We start from the raw sequence: 17815 nt of genomic DNA, 5'->3' as shown, positions 1-17815 counted from the left end.
TCACTATTATTTATTTCTAGCCCTAAGTTAAACACCTAATATGTATCAGTCATTTTGCATATATTATCTCATTAATCCTTACAGCAATCTCATGAGGTGAGATTTTTGCCCTCAGTTCATAGATAAAAACAGTGAGACTCAGGGAGGTGAAGCAACTTGCTCAAGGTCACACAGCTTGTGTAGGCTGAGTCCAGGGCCACTCTCCACTGGGACTTTACTCCAGCAAGGGCACCACGCCTGGGGAAAAAAAGAGAAAGATCCACACACATGCCCCTCTCTTAGCCCACCCCCATGCCCTGGCATTGACATCGGTTCAGATCCTGCCCTGTGGAGGCCTTCCGCTCCAACCCACAGGCCTGCAGCAACCCTCATTCATCCTTCAAAACCCTGCAGGGCAGGTGAGGAAGCCAGGTCCACCTCCTGGTGCACAGGTGGGTTTAAGGACGCAGCAGAACAAAGGAGGCAAAAGAGAGAGCTTCTGCCACTGAAGAGCTGTGTGCATGGGGAGGTTTGCTGAGGAGCTGGTGTGTGTGTGTGTGTGTGTGTGTGTGTGTGACTATAAATGTGAGAGTGCATGACTGCTGGTGTGTGGGTGTGTGCTAGTGTGTGTTTACGAGTATGTGGGTGTGCAAGAGTTCGCATGTGTGAGAGTGTACACGTGGGGGGGGGGAGCGCATCCGCGTAGGGTGCCCCTATGTGAGTGTAAGTGATTAGAGTGGGCCACTGGAACTCACCAGACGGGGACAGGGCTGAGAAAATCCTCGCGCCTGGATTCACGTTGTCCTAGCTAAGCCCAGGGAGGAGGCGCTGTCCCCTTTAGACGCTGCGGGCGACCCCGCGAAGCGATGCCTCTGGAACACTACCCCCACTCTGCGTGCCTCCATCCAAAGGGACCTCGGGCAAGGCACTGACTTCTGTGAGCCTGTTTCTTCCCCTGCAAACTGGGCATATAATGGAATTGCTACTGCTCTCAGCCAGGGGTCCGGTCGTGGTTGTTAAATTAACGTTGAGCACTTTGTGTCCTAAGTGCCGGAAACGTCCCCTCTCCTCCCCCACCGCCCCCTTCCCTGACCTTCAGCCCCTGTCGCCATAAGGACCACCCCCACCTGGTACTCCTCTAATTCTCCCCACACCCCGCCCCGCCCCCAGCCCGCTGCCGCAACAGGTGCGCGTGGCGGCGACGCAGGGGGCTGGCGAGGGCGGGCACCCTGGTGCGGCTCCGCGCTCCGGGCTCCGGGCGAGCGGTCTCCGGGCGCCCCCCCCCCCATCCGCGGTGCTGGCAGGAGCTGGCGCGGGAGGCGGCGGCGGCGGTGGCGGCGGCGGCGGGTACAACCCGGCAGAGAGGCGGCCGAGCCGAGAGGAACCCCGGCCCCTTCCCCGCCCGCCCGCTCCAGCTGCGCCCGCGCCCGCGCCCGCTTGAGCCCCAGGCCGCGGAGACATGAGCGCCCGGCGTCCCGACGCACCCAAGGCACAGCGGCCGTGCCCCGTAGCCCGGTGATGGGCTCCTGCGTGTCGAGAGGTAAAGGGGCCGCGGGCTGGTGGGGGTGGGTGGCCCGGGTCCCCACGCCGAGGACGCGCGCATCCTCTCCGGCCGCTCCAAGGAAACTGGGAAGTGGGGGGGGGGGGGGCGACCCGCCCTTCCTGACCAGCCGATCCCCATCCCACCCCGGTCAGCCCTAGGAGACACGGTGCCGCCGGGGACAGGGCGTGGGAGGACGGGGTACATACAGCGCGGAGAGAGAGCGCAGGGAGGTCACCGCAGCCCAGCCCTGCTTGGAACCACACACACCCTGGCAGGTGGCCTAAAGCAGGGTCACTTCCTCCCCAGCGGCCACACACCCCCTGCCTATGTCCTGAAGGGGCAGGAGGCTTCTGGTTGCTCCTGGCTATTCTGGAGGGACTTGGAGTGGGGGTGGAGGGCCAGGAGAACACTCTCTCTAGCCCACACCCCCTAAGACACAGGCCGTCCTAGCTCAACACCCCCCCCATTTGTCCCCTTATCCCATGCCCCTGTCTCAGAGTCCCTGAACCCCATTGGCAGCAAGGGTTTAATGGAGGTGAACAGGTTATAAAGAAGGTTCCTTACCCTTCTCTACCCTCATTCTAATTCTTCATCCCTACCCCCATCCTTGGTCAGCAGATGGAAAGGGCCAGAGACAGCTCACGTTCCCACTAACCCCTGGGCCTTTCTCTCTGTCTCTGAGCTTTAAAATCCACCCTGAGCCCGAGCCCAGGCCGAGCCCCACCACTCTCCCCAAGGTGGTGCATCAGGAGCTGGTGTGAGCGTCCCTGGAGGGTGGTGGGTTGGTCTTTGGAACCCTCCCCGCCACCAGCTTTCCAACAGGCTGCTGAGCAGCACTTGACAAGAGGTTGGCTGGGCCCTCGTCCCACCACGGGTCTTCGCCCCACAGTGGGAGTGGAGGTGACTGGCCAAACCCACTGACCCCTACCATAGGGCCTTGGGGGACTGCCACGCCACTCATCACCCCCAGTGGCCTTTTCAGGAACAGAGGGATAAATAGGCCTTGGGGAGGGGCTGGGCAGGCCCTGGAGGGGAGGGGGCCTTGCCCTTATCCTGCGGGATGTTGAGGAAGGCACACAATACCTCTCCCTTCATCCCTTCAGCCTCTAAGGGGCTCTGCTCGCTAGTCATTGTGAGACAATCAGGTAAGTGGCTGAGAATGTCCCAGGACAGTGTTAGGGCTGGGATCATGGGTGGGGGGATTGGACCATGTGAGGTCCATTCACAGATTCATTCATTAAGTGATACTAGCATGACACCTACTGTGTGCTGGGCACCCAGCGTCGATGAGCACAGCACCTGCGCCCGTGAGGCGGATGGCCCAGCCAGAGTGGGAAAGTAGTTTGGAGAGTGAAGAGTGTTTAGGGTTCTTTAGGAGTGACAGATTCTGGGAGTCTCTCCAGAGACCCCAACTCTGGGCAGTCTCTGGGTATTGGGGGACCTGAGATCTGGTGTTTCCTTGGTGACTGTCCTCCCTCCCCCACCACTTAGCTGTCCATGCAAGGCGCTGGAGAACTTGCCTTTGAGCTGCACATCAGCTGAGCGCAGTTCAGAGGCCAAGGAGGAGGGGACACCTGTCAAGGTCACTCACGGCAGTGTCATAACTGCGCCCCAGGCCCTCCGACAGGGTGTGGGGACCATCAGCCATCATCCCAGAAGCTTAGGGCGGCTGAACCACTGAGTGGAGGCCACGAGCCCCTCTAACTGTCACTAATAAACGGAGTGCTTACAGTTTACCAGGTACTGGTTGGAACCTTTTTAGGCACAACAGTCTACTTAGTGGTACATACTCTCACTGTCCCCATTTTACAAGTGGGGACACTGAGCAGAGGGGAATTGAGTGACTTGCCCAGGGACTGCATATAAGAAATAGCAGAGATTGAGACAGGATTTGAACCCAGACAGGCCTACTCCAGAGTCTGGACCCTTAGTCTCTGGGCCACACTGCCAGCCCTCGGTCCCGGTGCGGGCACCTGTCCTGCCCGTCTCCAGCTGCGGGCTTCCATGGGCTTCTGAGCCCCGGAGCCTGGTCTCCACACCTGCACCGGTTGCTAATAACAACTCCCTACTCCAGGCGCTCCCCTGTGCCAGGTGTGTGCACCCTGAAGCCAGGCCAGGGATCGCAGCCTCGTGCTAGGGCCGAGGGAGCCGAGCCCCAGACCCCAGGTACAGGCCACACCTGGGACAGCCGCCCTCTCTCAGCCCCAGGCAGCAGTTAGCTTCTCGGAGCCGGGTCTGAGAGGCCAGGAGTGCAGACTCTGGGGCCGGCCAGCCTAGGCTGACGCCCCTGCTCCACCGGCACGAGCTCTGTGACCTCGGCCGGTTACTTAACCTTGTATGTGTGGCTCAGTGTGCTCATCTCTAAAATGGGAATAATACCAGTATTGATGTCCTGAGGTTGCTGGGAGGGGATTAAAGGACTTAATTCATGTGACGCACTCAGACCCATACCTGGCACATAGTAAGCACTCATGAGTATTAGCTATTACTTTCATTTTTATTACTACCCTCCTGCGCAGACAGCTAACAGAGACCCTCTTGGCCGGAAAAGAGGAAGCATAGAGGCTTCAGGCCCCAACCTTTCCATGGGCAAAGTCGCAGGTGGCAGCCACTGAGGCCATGGGCACGTGATTGGGACCAGGTTAAAGCAACAAATGCCGTCTCCAGGAGCTATTTTGTGTTCATTATTGTTAAGCTATTGCGTGTTGGGTGCTTATCCTGAGCCAGGCTGAGCCTTCACCCTCCTGACGTGGGGCTCAGAGACAGAAAGAGTCTTATTGAAGTCACACATCCAGGCCACAGGGAGGCAGGACTGGACTCCAGGTCTGCGTGACCACCCCCCCTCCCAAAGCCTGAGCACAGAATCCCTGCCCTTCGCTTTCTCACATCCTCAACACGGAAGGAGGCATGCACTAAGCACGTGGCCGATGCCTAAAAAAAGCAACCCTCCAGAATAACTCAAGTAGTTCGTCTTCGATTTGGGCTTTGCTCCTCTGCTGGTGGCAGTCCATATGGAGCAGAGGGGAGTTAATATCCACGCCCCCTGCTCTCCACCTTCAGGGTCTCAGGGCCCACCCATGCCCCTGGCACTAGAACCCCTCTGAGTGCCCCAGCCTTTCCTCCAGACCAACCCGTCAGTCTGCTGCCCACCCCCCTCCCCGGGATCTCCGTGAGGGCTGACGGCAGAGAGCAGAAATTGGAGACTGAGGACTTCTTCTGGAAGGTCAGACATCTGATTTTATCTTGGAGAAGGCACAAGCCCTAAGGGATCTGACCACAGCCTCCCACAGGACTCAGGGCCCACTGACCATGACCCCCAGCCCCGGCCCCCGAGTCCTGTCTCTCCTGGGCCCTAGCAGAGTCTTACACTTACTGGGGAGACCAAGGAAGAGGTAGATGGGCCTTGTGATTTCAGGGCTCACAGACACAACCTTGCCCTTGAAGCCGTCTAAAGGGGAGACAGGACACACACATACACACATGGAAAAATGGCCCGAGGATCCCTCAGAAGATCAGTATTGGTTGGTGGTTGGAGCACACACTTTGGAGTTTCAGACTTGCCTAGGTGTGAACCCCATCTCTGCCTCTTACTGACTGTTGACCTTACAGAAGTGATTTAACCTCTCTGTGTCTTAGTTTCCCCATCTATAAAATGGGCTCAACAGTGCCTACTTTGCAGGGTTGTTGTGAGGTTAAACAAGAGCTAATGGAAGAAACGGCCTAGGACAGTACTTGACACATAGTAGGTGTTTAATAAACAGGCAGCAAATCACTGCAGACTAGGCTTTGCCCATTAGGGCTGCTGGTAAGGGAGTAGCTTAATACAGCTGAGGCCAATCTAGGCAGGCTGCCTGAGGGAGGTGAGGCTAAAGCAGGGTGCTCAAAGAGCTTGGACCACAGGAGGGTGGAAGAAGTAGAAAGGAACTGGAGTGTCTGGAAGGTCCTGGAGAGGAGCGCATTGTGTCTGTATCCTTGGTTGGCCATGGAAAAGGACCCCCTTGGGCAGCTTTGAGCTGCACCAACTCACTGATAAAGCTACCACTGTGGCCCTGGTGACCTGTGAATAAATGTCCTGGGGAGTCGGGGGGGCACTCTCTCTCCTCGAGGCTGGGCCTCTGCCATGGAAGTGACTTACTACGCAGAGACAAGGGCTCCCCCTGACTGGCCTCCCTCTGCAGAACCCTCAAGGTAAGCTTCAGCCCTGGACTGGACCAGAGGAGTGGGGAGCGAGATCTGATCCTTCTTCCAGAAAGGATCTGAGGTGTGGGAGGGGAGAGGGACAAAGCAGATGTCATATGTGGAGTGCGTGCTGTGGCAGGTGTCCCATCCTCAGAGTAGCCCTTTCCTGAGAAGCGTAGTATTCCCATTTCACAGATGAGAACTCTGAGGCTCACAGCGGCTGTGTCATAAGCCCACGGCCCTGGAGCTGGCAGTGAAGAGCTGGGGGGTAACCCCAGAGCGGGAACTGTAAAAGACATGCCTTGCCCACTGTGTTCCCTTCAGTGCCAAGGTCAGAGGCTGGCACTGGCCAGCCAGGCAGTACACACCTGGGGAGGGGCAGCTGGTGGGACCGCGTCATGCATTCAGCCACAGGGGACCTGGGAGGCCAGCTGCTGCCCAGGGAGGGGTTTCGCACACAGGCTGCTGCTCGGTCACTGTGTGTTTTCAGAAGGAGGTTTACCCTCTCTGGGCTGTTGGGAAAAAGCAGGGTTCACCATTGGCCCTCCTGCCCTCCCTCTGGGAAGAGATGGCAACCACAGTGATTAATGGTCTGGGACACGGAGTGCCAAAGAACAGCTAAAGGGCCTAGGTGACTCGGAAGCAGGTGTGAGGAATCTGAGTGGTTATGCTGCAGACAGACGCGCCAAAGAAACAAGCAGAGGAAACTGGTGTGGGAGCTCTGCAGCAGCAGGGGTTTAGGTTAGACATCGGGAAGAACCATCTGGGTGGTTGGACTCTCAAAGCAGATGAGGAGCTGGCATGGGGAGGCAGGAAGCATCCTTAGTAAGCAGAAGAGACGCTTGTCTACTGAAAGAGACATCTGCATGACACCCCTCTCCTTGAAGGATCAAAATGGTCCCCTCCAGGTTGCCATGGCAACCGGAGGTCTGTCACTTCTGTGGCCAGAGGAGGTTGGGGAGATAGCAGGCCTGAGTAGGGGCCTCCGACCTTGAGGTCAGGGAGTAAGGTGTGGCCTGAGGAAGGAAGGAGGCGCCCCCACCGTCCCCTTCAGAGAAAGGTGCTCATAGGAGCTGTGGCTGGGGGCCCCTTGGGCAGGGCGGTCCCCCCCTGCCCCCACCCCACCGGAAATGCGGTGTTTTTCCAGTTGCCAGTGGTGAGGTGGTGACGTGGCCTCGGTCCCAGCTGGGCGAAGAGCAGCCTGTGATTTCACCCTGGGCTGCTTCATTACCTGATGTCTCCATGGCAACCAGCCTATGACCTCATGGGGCCAAAGTCCTCAGGGGGGAGGAGGCAGCTCCGGCAGAGGGGCACCTGCCCCTCAGCTGAGGTGGGGGACAGGAGTCCTTCAAGTCCGCCGCCACCTCCTTGACGAATGACCTTGTTCAAGTCACGTCTGGTCCAGGCCTTTGATGCCCCCTGCCAGCTTCCTCTGTGCTCCGCTCCCCTTGCTCCCCGGGTTTGTGGCTGCAGAGTTCTACGGCATCGGGCGATGGCCAGGGGCCTTGGAGATGTTCCAGCACCTTCTGAGGTTCCCAGAGGTAGCTTGTAGCCAGTGCCACCTTGACCTGCTCCCTGGTGGCCCCGGCTTGTGCTTGCAGGAACCTTAAGTGTGGTGCTTCTCCAACTTTTCTGACTGGAACCCATCGGAACACATGTATTTTGCATCGTGCCCCGGCGCACACCCATAGAAAGTTCCTACCATGTTGGGCCCCCTCAGTCCCAGCCCTCCTGTGGTGCAGATATCCAGCAGGGAGTGGGTGAGATGCGGGCCCCTCCTTTGCAGGCATTCAAGTTTCTACGAGTGTCTGGGAGCATCCTGGTTTCATCAGGTAGCCGGTCAGAAGGGTGGTGGCGGGGTAGCAGAGCCTGCTTCAGCCCCCTTGAAGAGGGCATCTCCCCCCCCCCCCCACACACACACCCTGACGGTGGCTTTCTTCAAAACATGGGACCCTCATGCCTCTTTGTTATCAGCTTGGGATCCTTGTAGACAATTCCTGAAGAACAATCTCCCTCAACCACCCATTTTACAGATGAGATAAATGGAGGCTTGGAGAGGCAAAGTCACTTGCTTAAGGTCCCACCAGCAGTAAAAGGCAGAGCTGGGATTTGAACCAGATAATGTAGCACCAGAGCCTGACCCAGCTATCTCTGGAGGAGACCCTGGATCGAGAATCTGGGTATGGCCGATATATGAAAGAATGGAGACAGCAGGACAGAGGACCCAGAGCCAGGAAAGGGTGCCTCTCATCCTGCAAGGGGTGACCTCATCCTGAGCCTGCAGGAGACTCTGCAATCAAAGTTATGTTCTTAATGTTCTGGCTCCAAACAAGGGAGCTGGGGTCCTGTACCTCCAGCCATTGGCTAAGCCACTCAGGTCGGGGCAACATAAATTCTCAGGTAGTTTCTGTTCCAGTCGCCTGAGGGCAGCCCACCTAGAAAAAGCCACAGGGCTGCCCCTCGGAAGCATATAGCACATGGAAGGGGGCTGCAGAGGCACAAACCCAGGAGAGAGAGAGCCAAAGGGATCTGGGGATTGGGCGGAGCGCCTACACTACCCTCTAGGCCAGCAGTAGTCAACCTGGTCCCTACCGCCCACTAGTGGGCGTTCCAGCTTTCATGGTGGGCGGTAGTGGAGCAACCAAAGTATAAATAAAAAGATAGATTGAACTATAGTAAGTTGTTTTATAAAGATTTATTCTGCCAAACTTAGGAAAATCTGACATAAAGTACTTGGTAATTATTATGATATGCTTTAACTCGCTGTAATTCTGCTTTATAAATTTTACAAAGTAAAGTTACTTCCTTACTTTTTAAATCACCATTACTGTGGAACCGGTGGGCGGTTAGAAAATTTTACTACTAACAGAGATATAGAAGTGGGTGGTAGGTATAAAAAGGTTGACTACCCCTGCTCTAGGCCCATTAACACGTCCACAAGCCTGAGTCTCCGTTCAGCCGCTCCCCACAGCACTGCCTCTGGGGCTGCCTGATGCCTCCTACCTCCAGCCCTCAGACCCACCCTGGCCTCAGCTTCTCCAGGAAGCCCTGCCTGCTTCTGTGCCATCCCAGCCTTGGCTCAGACACCCCTGCCCCTCGAGACCCCACAGCTTTGTGCAAGTTGTGCTCCTGCCTAGAACACCTTTTCCCCCATCCCCCACCTGGGCAGCTCTCCTATGCAGCCCTGAGCCCAGCAGAACTCATGGAAACTTGTTTTGTGCTTTGGAAGAGAGTGAGCCTCGGTGTCAAACCAACAGGGCTCAGGTCCTCATTGCCAGTTACTGACTGTGTGCCTTGTGCTGGTGGCTTATCCCCTCAGTGCCTCAGTTTCCTCCTCTGTAAAGTTGAACGACATATTCTTTCCTCGCGGGGTCAATGTGAGGACTCGGGGCCATCACACCAGAAAGCAGGGCGTAGAAAGCAGAGCTCTCAGCTAGAATTCCTCTGGGTCAGCCTTGTGTTTGAATGAGTGGCTTTGGGGCTGGTGTCCTCCCTGAGACCGGCACTCCCTGAGAGGGCGTGCACAGTGCAGACATGCAGCAGATGGATGCTGAGTGGGTGAAGGAATGGAGACACCCCCCCCATACACATCTTCACGTCTCCGGGCTCCCCTTGGTACTGGACCTCAGTTCTGAGAAGGCCTCTCCAGGCCCCGCCCAGTCATGCATGACCTCATTTTTTTCTTCATAGTTACTGTCACCATTTGATTGCTCTAATTCATTTGTGAGTGTTTGGTTCATTGTCTCCCTCACTAGAATGTTGGCTCCATGAGGGCAGAAACCATCTCCGTCTTGTTTGCTGGTGTGTCCCCAGTGCCCAGACATTGCCTAGGCGCGTAGTACAAGCTCAGCTAATACTTTTGAATGCCTCTAAGAGTAAATACATGCACCAACGCAGTCATCCTGTGAGGGTGGAGTAGCCCTCGGTTCAGCCCAAGAATCCAGTCCAGCAACCCTACTTGTTCAGTTCTCTCTCTTTATTCTGTCAGCAACTTTGATGAGCCTACCCTACCGGATGGAGGGGAGGTGCTCCGCTGACACATATCCCCGCCCCCCACAAATAAATACTTTTCCCAAACAGCTTGTGCTAAATGCTGAACTAAAGGTAGAAATCCTTTCACAAATGTTGAAACAGCACCTGCTGGGTGCCAGGCAGAACTCTCAGCTCTGGGGACAGCTCGGTGAGCAGGGCTGCCTGGTCCCTGTTCTCATGTGCTCCACCCCCCCCCCCCCCGCTTCACTGTGGGGAGAGGGACTGGACTCTTACTAAAATAGCAGAGAGAGACGACTGACAGGGAGGGACTGGCGGCCGCCGCGGGGCCAGGGAGGTCCACCGTTGAATCCGGTAGTCAGGGAAGGCCTCTTTGAGGAGGGGACCTTGAGCTGAGGCCTGAAGGATGAGTTTCAGAAAGGTCTGGGGAAAGAGTGGCTGGATGAGTGAGCAGGGGGCAGGGCAAGGCTGAGGGCCGGAAGGGGAGTGGGCGTGTAGCCCTGAGGCTGTGGTGAGGGGCTCTCTCCTAATGCAGTGGACGGGAGCCAGGGGCAGTTTTAAGCAGATAAGTCTGACCCGGAGTGTCGCGTTCCTGTGCTGCTGTGTGGAGAGTAGACCCCGTGGGGCCAGGAGAGGAAGCAGGGGGCCTGGAGAGAGGGCGGTGGCTCCCGTAAGGGGAGCAGTGCTGGGTACAGAGGGATAGATAGATCTCCACGAGGTTGGGAAGGGCCAGAGCACTTGCCAGTTGATTAGCTGGGTTTGAGGGGAGGGGGAGAACTCCACTGCGGGAATTGTAGTAGTTGGTACAGCTGGGTGGACCCTTGCAGCATTTTCTAAAATCATGGAAGTGGAGGAAGACGACCCAGTTTGCAGCTTCTGTTTTGCCCAACTGTGCTGGCGATGCCCTTTGGGCAGCCAGATGGGGAGCTGGAAGTTCAGTCAGGAGCTCAAGCGAGTGGGGGCAGGAAGTGAAAATGTGGGCTCGGGGCACACGGTGCGATCTCCTGGGAGACAGAGGCGAGAAGGGCCCAGGATGGAGGTGGGGCCCAGGGGCCCAGCAGGGAAGGGGGACAGCCAGCAAGGTGGAGGGGAGACAAGAGAAGGGTGTGGCTCAAGAGGGAGGGATGGGGCTCGACCAGAGCGCCCCTGAGAGGCCACTGAAGATGAGGGCAGAGAAGTCACCACAGAATTCGGCCGCATGGAGGCTCTGGCCACTTGCAAAGGGCTGCCTTGTGAAAGCCTGCAAGGAGGGGGACATGGAGGGGAGGAAGTAGAGGTCGAATACAACTCTCTCCAAGAGGGATGGGCGAGATGCTGGAGGGAAGCAGGTTTGGAAGAAGGTCTCTAAAGGATGGGAGAGGCCTGGGCTGCTGGGGGAAGGGGAGATGCTGATCCAGGGGCAGGGGTTCCAGTTGAGGCAGGGAGAGGGGCGGGAGTGTGGGTAGGAGTCCCTGGGCGGAAGAGACATTACAGCAGCTGCCACACAAGGGACCGGTTTGGTGGAGGGAAATATGATGACACAGGAGAGACAGCAGAGCCCCTGGGTAGAGGACCAAGACAGGAACGGGGAGAAGCGAGCCGCGAGGGGTGGGAGGTGCGCCAGTGTTGGAGGTTTGAGAAGGAAAGATGGGCGAGGTGGAGGGACCCCTGGGCAGTGTCCGGTCAGAGGCTAGAGCTGGCCCCGATCCGGTGGAGGGTTAGGGCAGAAGGTTAAGAAAGTCAAGGCTGTCTTTGGAGAAGAGCTCACAGGACATGCCGAGGAGTCCTAGCTGGGCCGGGAGAGAAGTGGGGACAGGAGGAGATGGTGGAGAGGAATAGGAGGTCTCGGGGGAGGGGGAGGGCGGCACAAAAAATGCCAGTGTGGGTGTTACAATTAGTGAAAATGGAGTAACAAGGGAGATGGGCAAGTAATTCCCACTGAGGACCCAGGCCAGACCCCTCACCTGCTATGGCTTGGAGTCTGTTTTGTGCTGACAGTGGGTGATCGTCAAGTAATGCCCACATCCCAGGGCTGGCCTGAGCACGCTTCCCAAGCAGGAGGACACTGGATTCTTCTAAGGTTTCTCCTGTCCTCCTTATTTCCAGATCTGTTCACCAGTGTCCACAAGGACTGCCCCCTGCCCCCCGGCACAGAGCCCCTGAGCCCAGAGTTGCCCTCCGGCCGCCCACCCACCGTGGTTCCAGACTGTGTCACTGGCAAGGTAAACGGGTCCCCCTCCACCCCCACTGTCATCCCTGCCTGCCTGCCGGTTCCTAGGCTGTTCCCTGCAGGTTCCCACAGGGAGCAGACACCGTCCACTCTCCTCCCCTCTGGGAAAACTCGGTTACTTCTAGCGGGATCAGGGCCCCTGAGGTTGGCATTCAGCTGGATGAAGGTCTGAATTGGGCTGGGCATTCAGGGACTGGACCAGGTTGGTTTAGAAAGGAGAACCACACCCAGAAGGGCTTTCCACCTCAATGAACTCAACCTTGACAACAGCAAGTTTTGTCCTGAGATGTTATGTCACTAGTCTGAGGATACCCAGGCAGAAGTGGCAGATCAACATTCAAACCCAGGTCTGATCTATGCCCCGCCCACACCGTCTCTCCTGGCAGAGTCAGTGCCCCCCCCCCCCCCGCCATGCGCGCACGCGTGCGCGCGCACGCACACACACACACACTTCTTTATTTGCATGTCAGGGGACACCAGGGCACAACCCGTGAGTAGGCAGACCCCAACCTCAGGGATCACATGACGGTGACCCACATCTCCAGCCAGGGCTCCAAGACTCCTGGCATTGGCTGGCAGTGTGCCAGGCCCTGTCCCGTCCTCTTTCTCCCTTTATTTTAGGACAAACAGATGGATTTCTGTTGGGATCCTTGGCAGGTCAGTGAACTTGCCCATCCCCCGATCTAGCCATTGGGCAGCACGGGCATACTGTCCTGCCAGCCCTGGGGGCAGAAGGCCTGGCAAAACGGTGGGGGGGGATGGCCCTGTGGGAGCCGGCAGGATCGCCCTGGCCCTGCCCACTGCCCAGCGGCCCTGAGGAGCATGGATAATGAGGACGGCAGGTGGGGCGGGGGGAGGGGATGACTTCCACCTGCTCACCCCTCCCTCCTCCTACAGAGATGCTTCCAGACCAACAGCTACCTGTCGGATTCCAGATCCTGCTCCAGCCACTACAACGTAGCGGCCCTGGCCACCTCGTCCCTCGTGGGTAGGCGTCAGCTGCCCTGTCATGCCCTTGGAGTCTGCACAGCCCACCCCAGACACCAGCTGTGGTGGGCGGTTGGGGGGGGGGGAACAAAGCTGAACTGCTGTGACCCCGATTCACCATTTTCTAAATGCCAGGCTCCAAGAGCTGGGTTCTGCAGGGGGTAGTGACCTAGGCTTCCTGCCCCCAGGGGGTAGATGTTGGGGCCTTCAGAAGCTCTGAGGGGACAGCCCGATTTTTCAGACGTCTCCTGGTGTGGCCTCCCCACCTCCTTCCAGGGGATGAGATCTGCCTGTCCCGCCCCCTTGGCCCCTTCCCTAGAAGCTGAGTCTGGGACTGGAGTTGCTGTGCATGTGAGCAATGAACTGAGGGGTTTTCTCAAGGCAACCTGTGGGTGTGAGGGCAGCTGGACAGGGCACGAGGGGGAGCTTGGCAAAGTCTGGTGGCAGAAGAGGCGTCTTCTTTCTGAGCTCAATCCTCGGGAGCTCAGGAGCATGAGTTGTAGGGCAGAATTTACCGCACTTGGGCGAGTCAGCTGACTATATTATTCCATGGTCGTTGGCTGTCCCTGGGGAGAACCCAGCCCTCTCGGGCATCCCTGGGTGGGTGAGGCAGCTGCCGTAGCCAAGGCCAAGTCTCTGGAGAAGGGCACAGGTGTGAGCACTGGGGGTGGGGCACGGGCCGGGAAAGGTAGCTCCACAGGCCATCCTAGCAGCTACCCTGTCTCCCTCCTGTGGCCTTCTGGGCTCTTCTCAGCAGGCCCTTTGCTCTCAACTTGGCTAAGTGTGCCCTGGGCTAGCATTCCGTTCAATCCCCGCTCCCTCCCGGCTCCCTGGCTCCCTGAGGGCCCTCACTGCCCTCCCTCCCCACATCTGCCCGGGCTGCTCCCTCCACCTGAAACCCCTTCCATCCCCCTCACCTGCCCCTCCGAGGGCCACTTGAACTACTTCCTCCAAAAACCTCCTCTGGTTGCCGACACTGCCCAACTTGGGGAAGGGGTCCCCCCTTCACCCTCACCTACATCTTTCCCGTCTTCCTACCTGCTTCTCTAGTTTCCTCTTTGGCTGCCCTGTCTCTCTCAACTACTGCTGTCCCTCACATCATGGCTCTGGAGCCCCGGTGACTCCCAGGTCCGTTGTCAGCCTTGGCTAGAGGAGATACCCACTCATTCTTGACAACCCTCTCTGCCAGCGTCCACAGCCAACTGATCTCCTAAGAACCCCTCCAGGCTCTCCTCCCGTCTGCCCATCCCTAGTCCTGTCCCCCTTCAGTGGCCCCTGAATGTCTCTCTTCACTGTCCCCCTGTCTCCACTCTTGGCCCTAAGCCCCTAATTGGGATGCTCTTCCTAAACCGCAGGTCTCACCCATCACTCTCCAGCTCATCCCCCTGCTGGGGCTCCCCATGGCTATCAGGAGAGCAGCCGTGCCCTCAGCCCTCTCAGCCCCAGCCAGGCCCCCGGTAGGCGCCCGGCCTCTTGCGCCACCCCAGTTCTGATAATCCTGGAACCACACCATGCCTTCATCAGCTCATCTCTGAAACAGCCCCCAGTCTTGCCTTGATCACCCAACCCAGTTCACCTTCAAAGCCCTAACTCCAGTCTACCTCTTCCAGGAAGCCTTCCCTGCCTGCTACACCCTATACAGATCTCCTCCGGCAGAACTGGCACTGCCTGAGGCACAGGGATGCTTTTTAAGAACTTGTTAATTTAATGGAAAAGGGAAGGGCTGGGCAGGGCTGGGAGGGAGTTGAGTGAATCCTTGAGCAGTATTTTGGGGGCAGAAGGGTCTGGCCTTGGTCAGAAAGAGAATGAGGAGTGTGGCGGGACTGAGAAAGAAGCACCGAGTAGACAGGAACTCTGATGGGAATCAGGACACTGGTAGGAGGTGGGGCAGGAGGTGGGCCCAGGTGTTGGCCGGGCATGAGGACTGGACAGGTACAGGGTGTTGGTGGGTATGAGGCTTTGCAGATGCAGAGCTTTGGTTGGGAACAGGCATTGAATGGATGTGGGGTGCGGGCCACTGGGTGGGCCTGGGCTGTTGAGGGGCCGGGGGTATTGGTGGGGCTCTGAGCTGGGCCTTGTGTCAAGATAGTCACTTGACCGCTCTCAATGTCCCCAGGGGTGGTGCAGAGCATCAAGGACCATATTACGAAGCCCACGGCCATGGCGCGTGGCCGCGTGGCCCACCTCATCGAGTGGAAGGGCTGGAGTGCCCAGCCATCAGGCTGGGAGCTGTCCCCAGCTGAGGATGAGCATTATTGCTGCCTCCCCGATGAGCTGCGCGAGGCCCGCTTTGCTGCAGGTCAGTGGCGGGGGAGCTCGGGGCGGGCACTGCCCGGGGCTCTGGTCCTTAGGGCACATAGCGGCACCACAGGGGCACTGCACTATGTCTTGGCAGGGGAAAACAAGGGCATGGGGTAGCCAGGGCATTAGGTGGGCACTCTGCTGTGCCCTGGAGGGACAGCCTGGTAACGCCAGGCCACTGGAACACCGTAGCCCACCCCCCTACCCTCTGCTGTGCCCTCTCTGAGCTGGGTCCCCCTGTCCCCCACAGGGGTCGCTGAGCAGTTTGCCATCACAGAGGCCACACTGAGCGCCTGGTCCTCCCTGGATGATGAGGAGCTACACCCCAAGGACAGCCCCCAGGACATCGTCCAGCTGCAGGGTACTGCCTGAGGGTACACCAGGGCTGGTGGGCATAGCCGAGCTGGCACTGGATGCCACCCTGTCACCAAATGCACTGTGACCTCTAACAGGCCTCTCCTTCCCTCAGCCTCAGTTTCTTCATCTGGAAAATGGAGCTGATGATCCTTGTCCTGGTCCTTGCCCCAGGAGTACCATGAACATCATAATAATAGATAATATGAATTACGAGGTTTATGTGTGCCTGACCAGTGGTGGCACAGTGGCTAGAGTATTGACCTGGGACACTGAGGTCACCAGCTTGAGCATAAGCTCATTAGCTTGAGCTCGAGGTCACCGGCTTGAGTGTGGGATCGTAGACATGACCCCATGGTCTCTGGCTTGAGCCCAAGGTTGCTGGCTTGGCTGGAGCCCCCTGGTCAAGGCACATATGAGAAGCAATCAATGAACAACTAAAGTACCACAACTATGAGTCGATGCTTCTCATCTCTTTTCCCTTCTCTCTCTCAAAAAATTTAAAAAAGGGATGGTTTACTGTCCTAGAACCCAGGGTTACTACTGAAGACTTCAGTGAGCCGGGGTCCTGGGAGAAGACTACATACCTATTATCTCATTTAACCCTCCCTCTGATGTGAGGGGCGGGGAGGCTCGGGAAGAACACTGGCTGTCGCAATTCTCAGAGCGCAGTACTCAATATAGAGTCTGCTCTACACACTGCTCCACACACTGCTGTGACCACTCCTATGAGGCTGAGGGAGAAATGGGGGCTCAGAGAGGTTCAGTGACTTGTCTAAGGTCACACAGCTCAGCAGTGACAAAGTGGGATTTGGAAGGGCGTCTCTGCCTCTTGCCCACACTCACATACCAGGAGAGGGGAGGAGTGGGGGCCTGGACTCCAGCCCTTACCCCAGCCCCCTTTGGTTTTCCAGACCTGGACAGCATCTACCTTCAGGACAGTCTCCTGAGCGGCCCCTCGCCAGATGACAGTCTTCTGGCCTTCTCCTCACCTGGCCTCTCCCCTGATGGCTGGCCGTCACCTGAGGAGCCCCCCATCATGGCTGCTGACCCCCAGCCCCCCAGTCTGGAACAGCAGCACCGGAGGAGGCTGCCTGGGGGCCCAGGGCCCGAGGGTGGGGCCTGCCTGCAGGGCTCCCTCCCCTCCGTGGACAGCGGCTCCCTCTCAGAGGAGGAGGAGGACGAGGTGTTCTATAACTGAAGCCTGCTCGCCCGTGACCTTGCCTGGTGGGCATTTCAGCCGTATGTCATATGTCGGGTCAGGCTGGGCCTGTCTTGACGCCTCATGGTAGGCACGGGGTGGGCAGGCAGGGACGGGAGGCCAGCACTCCTTGTGGACCGCCCTGTGCCTCTGCGAACCTGCCCCCAGCAGTGGGAGCCGTGATCCCTCTTCTTCCTTCCTGGCTCACGTGGGCACCTTCCCCCGCAGGGTTCCTGCCATTCCCAAGCTCAAGGACTCAGCAGACACCAGGGTGGGCCGCCCAGAGGAGCCAGCAACCAGGCCCCGGGCAGACGACCTTGAAAGGGCCTCAGAGACCCACTTGGAATGGGGCCTGGGGACCCTGCCTTGACCCCAGAGCTCAGCCCCTCCCCCTCTCCCTCTGTGCTTTCGCTCCCCCCACCTGTCAGAGACGGGGTAGCCTCTTTTGGTAGCTAGGCATCTGCTCCCAAGCTGTCATCACGAGGACACCTGTTCCCATGGTCCGTCTGTTCCTCACTCTCTGGACCCTGGTGCCCTGCTTCCCCCCTTTGCACCCTCCCTCCTCTCTCTGAAAGTTCTCTGAAGACATTAAAGTGGTGCGTTCACCCTGCATGAACTTGACCTGTCTCTGCTGGCGAAACTGTGTCCTTGGGGCTTCTGGGCTGTGAGGGTTCTAGGGGGACTTAGGGGAGGGTCTCTACCCCTCAACACACATACAGCTGGTCAGTGTGCTGCCTCCCAGCTGGGAGGGTCCTCCTAGAACATGCCTGAGGTCCTGCAGACTTCCTGAGGAGCCACACTGGGGGACCCTGCTAGATCAGCCCTGGTGCAGCCAAGGAGGTGGCTGGGTCTGGGGCGAAGGTAACTGGGCCACAAGGTCCTGCTTATACATGCGGATGAACACTGTGAGCCCCACAGTCTCCCCATACCTCCCTGCCAGGAAGGGGGGCCGAGGAGGAGTGGGAGCCCAGGAGCCCAGGCCTGCAATGCCCCCGTGACCACCAGCAGCCCCGCGCTTGCTCAGAGGCAGCTCCGGTGAGCTGAGGTGCCCGCCAGGTCAGTGCCCTTGGCC

At 58.2% G+C, this 17815-nt stretch overlaps 1 protein-coding gene across 4 annotated transcripts; it reads left to right on the top strand.

Annotated features, from left to right (window-relative positions):
- Nucleotides 1–1161: 1161 nt before the first annotated feature.
- Nucleotides 1162–17364, top strand: FAM131C (family with sequence similarity 131 member C). 4 transcript variants are annotated; one of them, XM_066372024.1, is made up of 8 exons: nt 1162–1519; nt 11777–11892; nt 12522–12557; nt 12798–12888; nt 15004–15186; nt 15439–15549; nt 16457–16769; nt 16972–17364. In XM_066372024.1, the coding sequence occupies exons 1-7, from the start codon at nt 1498–1500 to the stop codon at nt 16741–16743; spliced, it is 846 nt and encodes a 281-aa protein (XP_066228121.1). In that variant the 5' UTR covers nt 1162–1497; the 3' UTR covers nt 16744–16769; nt 16972–17364. The 4 variants fall into 4 exon arrangements, with proteins under 4 accessions (XP_066228121.1, XP_066228120.1, XP_066228119.1 ...); XM_066372023.1 differs by having other exon boundaries at nt 16457–16784; XM_066372022.1 differs by having other exon boundaries at nt 16457–17364.
- The last annotated feature ends 451 nt before the right edge of the window (nt 17365–17815 follow it).

Source organism: Saccopteryx leptura, chromosome 3 (assembly GCF_036850995.1).
Source record: "Saccopteryx leptura isolate mSacLep1 chromosome 3, mSacLep1_pri_phased_curated, whole genome shotgun sequence".
In the NCBI taxonomy this organism is placed as follows: Eukaryota; Metazoa; Chordata; class Mammalia; order Chiroptera; family Emballonuridae; genus Saccopteryx; species Saccopteryx leptura.
Note: the sequence above shows the minus strand (reverse complement) of the source record. Positions and strands in the feature narration are given on the sequence as shown.

Coding starts and splice junctions, on each gene's coding strand:
- FAM131C (XM_066372024.1), top strand. CDS start 1,498: ATGGGCTCCTGCGTGTCGAGAG. Junction 12,889..15,003: donor GGCCACCTCGTCCCTCGTGG/GTAGGCGTCAGC, acceptor CAATGTCCCCAG/GGGTGGTGCAGAGCATCAAG. Junction 15,187..15,438: donor CGAGGCCCGCTTTGCTGCAG/GTCAGTGGCGGG, acceptor TGTCCCCCACAG/GGGTCGCTGAGCAGTTTGCC.